Genomic DNA, 11,283 nt, shown 5'->3' with positions numbered 1-11,283 from the left:
CCACCTCGCCCGGCTAGTTTGTTTTTTGTTTTGTTTTGTTTTGTTTTGTTTTGTATTTTTTTAGTAGAGACGGGGTTTCCCCGGGTTAGCCAGGATGGTCTTGATCTCCTGACCTCGTGATCCGCCCGTCTTGGCCTTCCAAAGTGCTGGGATTACAGGCTTGAGCCACCGCGCCTGGCCGGAAATACTTTCATTGTATTTTCTGCTTTTAAAGTTGTATCTTCTCATTGTAAAATAATTCAGATAATACAGAAACGTAAACAGTTGGAAGTGGAAGTTCCCTGCAACCCCTCACCCCATGGGATCCACCTTCTCCTTCATCTCAGATTCCACGCCGTTACCCACATTTTACAACTATCCTTCCCAGCCTCTCTCAGTGTAAGCGTAAGCTCACATAAAATGTATTTAGTACATATACTGCTGAAGTGAGCATCATATTATTTTCTCTTTTATAAAAATGAGGTCACACCATAAATTCTGCAATTTTACCCCTTGGATATCTTTCCATGTCATTACATGGAGGGATCTGGAGTGTTTCATTGAGTGAAACACTGGTTCACTGAATCACTGCCTTTCTGACAGACACTGGCAATGATCCCTATTTTAAATTATAAGCATGATTGCAGTTTTGCACAAATCTCAGCATATCCATCTAATTATTTCTTTAGAATAAACGACTAGACATGGAAGTGCTACTTTTCCTTTGGGGGGGAAACTGAGGCTCAGACAGGAGAAGTAAGCTGAGAGTGGAACCCAGGTCGTCTAGCTCAGTGCTCTGAGCATGCCCAGGGCAAAGACCTTCAGAGAGGCCAGCCAAGTTCAAAACCAAATCAGAAAACCCTAGGGAGTGGAAGTGAAAACTTAGCAGGTCCAAGTGTTTTCTGCACGATCAAAGACCCACTGGGAAAGAACACTCAAAAGTCAGGATTATTCATGAGGCCCTTTCCCACTGACACTATTTCAACAAGAGAGTCAATCTGCGCCCCTCATCGATAGTTGGATAAACTGAGGGGTGTGGATCTGCCAAGAGCCAGTGAAACACTAGTGTCCCTGTTGGAGCATCTGGGCACTTCTGAGACCCTGGGAGAACTACTAATGAAATCCAGGCCTTTAAAAGCACTTTTTTTTTTTTTTAGACAGTCTTTTATCTTTTAGATAAAACCACTGGCAACCCTTAAGATCTTAGCTTCTATGCGGAACGTACAGTGTGGATAATTTTAAAATCATCTCTTAGGCAGTGAATGGTACCATGATAGTTCTTGTGTAAGATTTATGCTCTGAATTATGCCCTACTGAGACCCGCATTTCTAAGGGAGTTTGTAGTCTTTACATAATACCAAAGTGAATGAGGAGAGTGTAGGAACACGAAATTCTTTTCCAGGCACAGTGAGCAAAGTGGGCAGGGTTACCACAGTGGATTCCATCTAAAAATACCCCCTTCTGTAGGACCCTATCACCTCTTCCACTTTGGGTAGAGGCAGCCTTGCACCCCCAGCCTCCCAACCCAAGGGGCGGGGGCAGCCTTGTACCTCTTATTCCCACAGGTTCTCTTCACGATCAATATCAGAACAGGGAGCAGCAAGATTGTGGCGCAGACAGTTCCCACGATGATCACCAGCTGATTACCACCCAGGACCAGAGGCCTCAGGGCTGCCGGGGTCACCAGTGCTGGGAAAGGAGAAAAGCAAGGAGAGGGTCTCAATAACTTTAGCAAAGAGCCAAGAGCCCCACAGCCCTGTACAAAGTAGCACCAGCCAGGCCAGGAAGCGGAGGGAAGGCCAGACTCTACCCCATATCTGGACACTAGTGACACTTTCTCCATGAGATTGAGAACCAAAGTCTAACCCCCTTGTTTACCCTAAAATGTAGATTAAGGTGGGTGGGAGAAGAGGCTAGCACTTCACCTGTAGTAAAATTTCCTTTCACGTCAACAATTTTGTTCTAAAATTTGGCTTAACAAGTGACCGAGAAATAACAGGCATCTTAGAGGCTACTGATCTTCCCCAGGGCAAGTGGTTGTCTTCAAAAGAACACATGCTGCAAGACTCAGCCCCACAGCGACGATACCAAGGAAAGCCTCCGGAGGTACTTCTGCCCATAGAGTACCTTCTACTCATCTGCATGGTTCTTTCTAAATACATAAAGCAAGCACCTCCTCAGGGCCAGACAGCACTAGGTACAGGGGATTCAGAGACAAATGATGTGTGGTCCCTGCTTCCAAGGAAGGAGACAAACACGTCAACAGAAAACCACAGGCTGCTGTAGGTGCTACAACAGAAGTCTGTATGGGGAACAGAGGGGCACAGAAAAAAGGGTGCCCAATTCTATGTGCAGCAAATGAGAATTTGCCAGCAAAAGTTCTAAAGTTTAACCTGAGACTTATAGGAAACATCCAGTTTCTTGGGCAGACAATCTGGGGAAGGACAGAGGGGATGTTCTGCATGGGATCTGAAGGCCTGACAGGATGGTGATTTTAGAAACTAGAAAGAGTTCAATGGGCCTGGCACAAAAGTGGCATCTGTGAGTGTGCTGGAGAATTTGGCTGGAGAGATGACAGGGTCCAACTCAAGAAGGACCTTAACTATCTCAACCAAGAATTTGGCATTTTTCTGCAGGCAATGAAAAAACCATTGAAAGATTATTAGCAGTGGAAGAGAAAGTTCTTAATGTGATTTAGAAAGATGGCACCAAGAGCCGTGTGAAGAATGAGGAGCAGTGGCTGAGAGAGAAAGCAGAGACTGGTTAGAGGCTTACAGTTCAAGAGAGAGATGAAGACAGCCAGAACTAAGGTGGCAGTGACAGACTGGAAGGAAGACAACTTCAAGAGTCTGTAGTAGGAGTCAAGGACTTGTTGACCTGACCTGTTAGATTGGGGTCTAGGAAAGGGAAAGAATCAAGCACATCCCCAGGCATCTAGTTAGACAACTGAGGTTGGGGAGATGGGCTGAGGAGGGGTGTGCAGGGGTAGGTTAGACATGTCACATATGAAGGATTTGTGGAAAACTTGTGTAGAGTTTACTATGTATATCCATGAGTGTGTGTGAAATTGGGTCCAACATAGAGTGCATACAAAATATAGTGTCCAAACGCTACTGAGGAGAGAAGGGCTGAGGATGGGATAGTTGCAGCTGACATTGGTGGTCTAGCTGGGAGTAGAAGTGAATAAAATAAGCCAGAATGCAGTGCACTGAAGAGTTAATGGGAAATGAGACAGTAGTATTCCAAACACAGACCTTTAGCAAGCTATTTGGCTATGTTGAGAAAGAAATACATGATTGTGGTGGTGGTTGTACAACTCTGAATGTACTGAAACCATTGAGCTGAATGAACACTCTAAATGGGCAAATTGTATGGTATGTGAATTGTATCTCAGGAAAGCAATCTTAAGAAAAAGAAAGACATAGAATGGAACTGAAGAAAAAAAGACATAGAAGGGAGTTGGAGTAGGTAAGTGGTAGAATTGAGCAAATTTGAATGGTAGAAGCCAACAGAAAGTGAGAGCTCAAAGAGCCATGTTGTGAGGCTCCTGAGAAGGATGCCACCTGGGCACAGGGGGCCAGATAAGCCCAGAGCAGAAGGGACCCTCCTCTGTCTCAGGATGGCAGGGCAGAGATAAGGATGGGGAGACATAGATATGTTTGTGGGTAAAGAAGCTGCATGAGCCCCCATAATAGCTCGATTTTCTCTGTGAATTGGACTTTCGAGAAGGAAGCACACAGAGAGATGATGGTTCTTTAAGAAACCCATCTGCCCTGCTCCCCTCTCCAGCTGGAGACAAGGTGCCTCCACAGACTTAAATCTCTGGCCTGAGGTATGAGGTATGTTCCATCCTCACCCCATCTTCCCCACCCCCAGTCAACCACAACCAACTCCTGAAGGCCCTAGCAAGGGGCAAAGTCCACAGGCCACATCCTGATTGCTAACTGGGTTATGGTTTAACTTCAATCCCTCACTTATCAACCTCTCTCTGTCAACACAATCGAGTCTTTCCTCTCCTACACACCACTGGCCTTGATGCACACTGTTTGCCAGAATCGAGAACCTCTGATCAGAAAACCCCTCCATTTTTGGCTCTGGTGCCTGCATGTTCCTCTCTGTTCCTGGCTGTCTCTCACTAGCTTAGGATCACTTCCCTCTCCACTCTAGCGCATACAGCGCCTCCCTTGAAACCAAGTATGTTGACTTTGGACATCAACGCAGATCCTTCCCTGAGCTTCTGTATCTTTACATCAATAGACGACCCTGGCAATGAGTGGGGTCTGGCAGAGGATTGGTATTCACTAAATTAGCTCCCCTGTCCTTGGCCTAGCAGCGGGGCCAGAACTAGGGTGAGGCAAGTCAGGCACCTGAGGAGCCACCTCTGAGGAGGCATCATTCTCAGGGTTGTGCAAGGCCAGAGTCAGCACCTGAGAGGGATGCCTTCTTCAATTTTGCATCCTAGGAACCTCTCCAGCCTCACTCTAGTCCTGGCCCCATGCACCAGCCAGGAGGTCCCTCAGTGCCCCCCAGCCAAATGTTAGATACCTCGAGGCTCTTCTGGGCTGACATGCAGCACAATAGTTTTCTTGAACACCAGGTTCCCTAGGTGGATACTGCAGGTGTAGTTTCCTCCGTCTGACTCCCTCACTCCTTGAAGCATGATGGAACCGTCATTGCGGAAAATGTCCCCCACCAGGTTCACACGATTCTGGAAGTGGCCCCAGCTCCGGGAGTGCCCCACGGACATCTTGAGTTTGTGGTAGTAACGAAACACAAGCTCCTCCTAGAAGGGGAAGGTAAAAAGTATGAGATTGTGAGGACTGGAGTGGAGGGGGGAGCGGAGAAAATGGAGGAGGGAAGATCTCAGGACTCCCAAGGCCCTGCTAGGTGAAGGCAGTAAGGGTATTATCAGAAAGCTTTAAATAACACAAAGTCATGTACACACACGTACACATGTGCATGTGTGTGTGCTTGTGAAGGACATCACCAACCCATGAACAGTTGTTCCATCTGAACAGAAGGATGAGAAAAGGAGGACTTTCATTTTGTGTACCTTTCCAATAAAAAAAGCAAAAGTATACTTTTATTCTTGATGACATTTCTAGTTGGATTTCCAATAGGAACCTGAAACATGTCTAAAACGGAACTCTTCATCTTTCCCCCAAACCAGTTCTTTCCAGTCCATCCCATTTTGGTACATGGCAATGCCAGATACTCAGGCTAAAAATCTTGGAGTCATCCTTAATTTCTTTCTGGAAAAAAATCACATCAAATCCCTCAGCAAATCCTATCACCTCAACCTTCAAAATATATCCCCAATCCAGCCAGTCCTCACCTCCTCCACTGATACCATTCTGGTCCAGCTCATCTCTCATCTGGGTTCCTGCAACAGCTTTCTTACTTGTCTCCCTGCTTATTCACTATGACAATCTATTTTCAGCAGATGAGCCTTTAAAAATGTAAGTTAAATCATGTTACTCCTGTGCTCAAAACCCTTCATTGCCCCTACTCCCATTTATACCAAAATGCAAGGCCCTGCATGACCCAGCCCATCTCCCTTTTCCTCTGACTTCAACTTCTACATGCTCTTCCCTCACCTACTTAGGTCACTGCACTCCAGCCACATGGACCTCTTGGCTGCTCCTTGCATACTGGCTGCAGGGCCTTTGCACTTGCTACTGTCTATGACTGCAAGAACATTCTTCCCCCTACGCACATGCAGGATTCACTCCCCGACTTCCTTCACACCTCTCCTCAAATGTCATCTCAGTATGGCCTCCCCAAGCACCCACATAACAAAACCCACAAAGTCCTGCTTTATTGTTCCCCATAGGCTCTTACTATTGCCTGATGTATTATATACTTCTTTATTATTTTATGTGTATCTCCCTCATCTTAGTTGTAAGTTTCCCATCAGGTCAGGGGTTTTGAGTATTCTTCATATAGCAGATGCTTTAAAAACAACTTGTTAAATGAATATTGGCATTTAAAGAAAAGGCATGTAGATTGCTTTTTTAAAGCTTTTAAGAAAAGTTAATGGGTATGTAGACACAAACGTGAATGAAGTGACCTGGCCCCTAACATTTGTCTCTCGTGATTCAAATTCAAAACCTCAAAATATCAATTCTCATCCTATTTTCTCCTGTGAATCACTCAATGGATGACATTTAAATGCATGGCAAGCTCTCAGGGGTGAACCTGGGACCAGATGTAATTCCCCTTACTCAATCATGATGTCACCCACTGTGACCCACTCAGATAGTATAGAGGAATCAAGTGCAAATGACTTTGTTAGAGAGATGACCTGGAATATGTTTTAATTTATAAAAGTTAATCTTTAATAAATTTTGCACCTTAACTTTTATTAATAACAAGTTACTTGGGATATCCCCACAATACATGTCGACCCATAAATATACGACCACATCATGTTGAGATCTACTAGTCTAATGAATGAACTTGCTGTTTACTGCTTTATAGATCTCCCAAGAAATACCCCTCACCCTGGCCCCCAGGATTGATCAATCCCAGCACGTGAAGTACCCATGAAAACTCCTTCCATCACATAAATGGGACAATGGAGCACAGATGAAAAGTCACAGAACTAACCCCAGTAAGAATAAAAGTGTAATCATTTTTATGCCTAGCCCATTGCTTTCCTGGCTGGGCCACAAAAATCATCTCCCTCATTCTCCCACGGACTCTACACAAAGGAAAAGGGAGAAAGAAGGAAACTAAAATGTAGGGGCCAAGTCATGTACAAAATGCTTTACATGTACAATTTCACATTGGCATCTAAAAGTTAAGCATCATCATCATCTTCTTGTTCTTGTTCTTCTTCTTCTTCATTAGAGTTATCTTTCCCACCAGAAAGCTGAAATTGCTAGGAGAAGATCCAGTTCTGATAAGCCCCAAAGCCCAGGCTCTTGCAACACCTCCTCATGTGCCTGATTCTACCTCTGTCCTGACACCATCAGCCAGAGCCTCCTCTAACACAGTGATGTTTCCTCCTTGTTACCTTTGCGCGCCGTCCTGAAAATATCCATTCTACCTTGGTCACGTGTTTCACTTCTGTGCTCTGGAAAACACATCCCATCCGAATCATTTCACCCACGTGGACCATGAGCTCTGAGGATAAAACAGTAAATCAAGTCAGACTCAAGTTATAATCTATAGAAGTCAAAGACTTTCTAGAAGAGATCATGGTTAGCCAAAGACCCTCAGCAGCAAAAATCACTGTCACCACCAAACACTATATATATTCCCTCTGTAGGTGATCCAGAGGATTCCACGTGGGCAAAGTACTCAGAGCCTCCTCCCTCAGACCAGCACAGTAGCATCCCCAAGATGAGAATACCCTCTAGCTGCCCACATGTACCAAACCCGAGAGTTTCTGCTGTCTCCATACTGCCATAAACACTTTCTGGTCCTCTTTCATTCCTTTCTCTTTCCCCTTTTTCAGAATTCCTCCCATGAACTCTAATTTCACATCAAGTTTGTACTAAAGGAAGTATGGAGAATCTCAAAGCCCCTACTTTATGTTCATCGTCTTAGATACCAACATCTGCTTAGCATAAACAGGAAGTGGAAAGTTATAGAACTCTCATTCTTATATTTAACCCACTGACTCTCCCAACTAAAAAAATGAACCATGGGTAACTTTCTTCAACTTCTTTTATTCTTTTTCTTTTATTCTAGGACCTAGTTCTGGCCTTGGTACAAGTCACAGGACTTCTTGCTAATTAGGCCAAGACAAAAGACAGCTTTCTCCTTGACTTTTCTTTCTGTTTTAATCCTGCTCTCTCCTGCCCCCACCCTCCCCTCTTCCCCTGCTTCTGGCTTTCCAACTCCTAGGCTCTTCCTTCTGCCTATTGTACAAGCAGCTGACCCACCATATGTTTATTACATAAGTCATTTTAAGTGGCCCGTGAAAAAGAAAAGAAGTGGAAAGATATTTCTGATTTTTCAGTAATGCTCTATGCAAATCAACCACAAAGTTGATTAAGCAATGAAAGGCAGGGTGGTGTATAAGGAAGACACAAGTCTAGGTCTTAAGCGCACAGAATTCCTTCAAAAGAGTGTTAAGCAAAGATCACGAGGGAACAGGGTGCATAAGCCAGCCTTTTATCCAAATTGTTTCCCTGGGAGAAGAGTAACTTCCTGCCCAGCAGGAGAAATGCACAATAGGAGGAAAGCAAAAGAAAATATTATGAACTCTAAAATCTATGGAAGGAATTATTTTGAAAGCGATAAAAAATTTACTCCAAAGAATACCAGCAAGGAAGCAAACTCCCTTTAAATCTATCAGCACATTAAGAATTAAACTCTATTTTTAAAATGCAATAATAACAACTGAACATTCTGAGTCATTTCAATGCACCAGCCATGTGCTAGACACCCTGTACATGGTAGATCAGTTAGTCATTACAATATTTTGAGGTTTGTATGACTACTCTCCTATTTTACAGAGAAGGAAAGTAAAGGAGCCCAACGCCATATGGCCAGTAAAAGGTAAAGACAACATTTAAGCTCAGGCCTGAGTGAAGGCAAAGCCCAGGTTTTCTCACTCACTCTACTGTGGCACCCCAGATAATTAGAAGGATGGCTGATTCTAGAGCAAAAGTAGAGGACATTAATCTAATTATTATTTTCATCTATAGTATTTAAATTAAGAACTATGAAAAAAAGAATTGAAGTGGTAGAATCATAGACTGTCAACTGAAGGGTAAACTTTGTAGAGAAAATTGTAGATGACTGCAAAAAATGGAATTGCCACGTTGGTGGAGGCAACTTACGTAAAGCAAGTTGGAGCACTTTCCACTAGGCAAAATTGTTAGGGGTTGGATCTATTCCCATTCTAGCTGAAATTAAAAAAAAAAAAAAAAAAAAAAAAAAAAGTTTGCCCCCCTAGCCACTGGGGAGATATCTGACTACCTCTAACATTGCCCTAGCCTGTTCCATGGATTCCTCAGCTCTTGAAATTGACTCCTTGTAATACCAGCAATTTGGGGAGGCTGAGGCAGGAGGATCACTTGAGCCCAGGGATTTGAGACCAGCCTGGGCAAGGTAGGGAGACCCCGTCTCTACTTAAACAAACAAACAAAGTCAGGCATGTTGATGCATACCTATGGACCTAGCTACTAGGGAGATTGAGGCAGAAGGATCACTTGAACCCAGGAGTTCAAGGCTATAGTGAGCCGTGATTGTACCACTGCAACTCCAGAGCCTGGGTGACAGAGCAAGACCCTACCTCAAAAAAAAAAAAAAAAAAAAAAAGAAGAGAGAATCCTTGGGCACAGGCATCTGATTTGCTTCTTCTTCCGGGAGAACCAGAGCTTTGGAATTAAGAGAAAAATGACAATAAGGATAATTAGGAGAGGGGCCAGAGGCCACCTCCTACAACTCCATTTTTTAGAAATTGGATTCAAGCAAGAGATGCTAACTCAATAACTTCATTCATTCCACAAATGCTTATTAATTGCTTACTCTGTACCAGGGGCTGTGCCCAGGCAAGCAGGGAAGACACAAGGGAATGGGTGTGATGAGTGTCATAAGAGAGGAAGGAAGGGTGCACTAGAGGAGCTCATGAATAAAGCTGGGAGGCTAAGGACCTAAGCTAGCTGCAGGTGGGAAATGGCCCCAGATTCTAGTTCCCTAACTACATTGCAAAGTTTCCTGGGGTCACAGACTGTTCCTTCTATTTCGCAGTCTTAAAGAATGCATCTGGTTCTGCAGCTTGCAAACTTTTACTTTCATTTATGTATTTTTATTTGTAAGTGTTTATATCAATAAGGAAAACTAAATTTTAGAGACACTGGCTGACATTAGTTTGGATATCATTAGTTTATTATAAAAGAGAGACATGGAAATTATTTACACGATGAAAGATTTCAGAACTCCAGTGGAATGAGTGGCTTCACATGAGACTTTTTCAATAGTGATTTATTTCAATATATATACTTTCCAAGAATCCACCATCTCTAAATAAGGAATGATCCCTGTCATCCAGAACTACTTTGGTGCCTCCATATTCTAGATTCCGGGGGAAGAATTTTATCTCCAGCTTTCAGGCTAACTGGTTGAATCTCTCCACCCTTTCCTTTGGAGCCCAATACAACAGCTTCTACAGTTGCTTGCAATATTTTCGAGATTTTTCTGGAAGCATAATGCCTCCTTTGGTTACAGTCTCAGCTGCATTCCTTTCAACTAATATCCAAAGAGGCAAAAAAAAAAACTTTCTAAATGACTCGGGCCACCGTAGCTTATACTCTCCCTTTCAAACTGCTTGAAAGCAGCAGAATCCTTATTCAAACCAAATCTTATCTGGTAGCTCAATGAATACAACAGGAAAAAGGAAAAGGACTTTGGTTGCAATGCAGGTGGGAGCCTGGGGTCCTATCTGAGCAGATATGTCTGCTACCAACCCCCTGCCCCACTTTTACCCTTCATGTTCTTTGGAACTTAAGGTTTTACAGAGCACAAATTTTAAAACCACCCATCTACCACTCCCTCCACTTATAAATGGAAAAATAAAGTGCAAAGAGTTAGAAAGATCTGTTCCTTTCTTCTTTTTTTTTTTTTCTTTTTTAAGAGTCAGGGTCTCAGCTCTGTCACCCAGGCTGGATTGCAGTGGTGCAATCACAGCTCACTGCAGCCTCCACCTCCTGGGCTCCAGTGATCCTCTCACCACAGTCTCCCTAGTACATGAAACCACCACAGTCATGTGCCATCACGCCCAGCATTTTTTTTTTTTTTTTTTTTTTTTTTTTTAGACATAGGGTCTCGCCATGTTGCCCAAGCTAGTCTCAAACTGGCCTCAAGTGATCCTCCCACCTCAGGCTCCCAAAGTGTTAGGATTACAGGTGTGAGCCATCACACCCAGCCTTTTTTTTTTTTTTTTTTTTTTTTCTTTTTTTAGATAGAGTCTTGCTCTATCACCCAGGCTAGAATGCAGAGGTACCATCATAGCTCACTGCAGCCTTAAACCCCCGGGCTCAAGAAATCCTTCTGCCTCAGTCTCCCAAAATGCTAGGATTACAGGCATGAGCCACTGAGCCTGGCCTGCTCATTTCTTTTCTATCCCCCAGAACACCTAACATAGGGTACCTATAAAATACAGATGTAGCATCAATGTGGATAACTGATGAAAGGTATTAGGGCATAGTAAAAAAGAACATGGACTCTGTTGTCAGAGGTGCCAGGGATCAAGTACCAGTTATGCCATTTAATTAATATGTGTCCAAAACATATTTGGACACATATGTGAACAAAACATCCTTCACAGGGCTTTTGGGAGGAGGAAAT

The 11,283-nt window shown here is 43.6% G+C and overlaps 1 protein-coding gene across 4 annotated transcripts in view; it reads right to left on the bottom strand.

The window, feature by feature from the left end:
- The window catches only part of JAML (junction adhesion molecule like), a 36,877-nt gene that overhangs the window by 7,598 nt on the left and 17,996 nt on the right, over positions 1–11,283 (bottom strand). For all 4 annotated transcript variants that reach the window (XM_017883125.1, XM_017883126.1, XM_017883128.1 and 1 more), the window contains 3 exons: positions 6,998–7,107; positions 4,525–4,762; positions 1,530–1,668 (listed from right to left, as the gene is read on the bottom strand). In XM_017883125.1, coding sequence (XP_017738614.1) covers positions 1,530–1,668; positions 4,525–4,762; positions 6,998–7,107 — 487 coding nt within the window. The remainder of the gene's footprint in view (positions 1–1,529; positions 1,669–4,524; positions 4,763–6,997; positions 7,108–11,283) is intronic.

Source organism: Rhinopithecus bieti, unplaced genomic scaffold, assembly GCF_001698545.2.
Source record: "Rhinopithecus bieti isolate Rb0 unplaced genomic scaffold, ASM169854v2 scaffold_11964, whole genome shotgun sequence".
In the NCBI taxonomy this organism is placed as follows: Eukaryota; Metazoa; Chordata; class Mammalia; order Primates; family Cercopithecidae; genus Rhinopithecus; species Rhinopithecus bieti.
The sequence above is the reverse complement of the archived record's forward strand: the minus strand, read 5'-3'. Positions and strand labels throughout refer to the sequence as shown.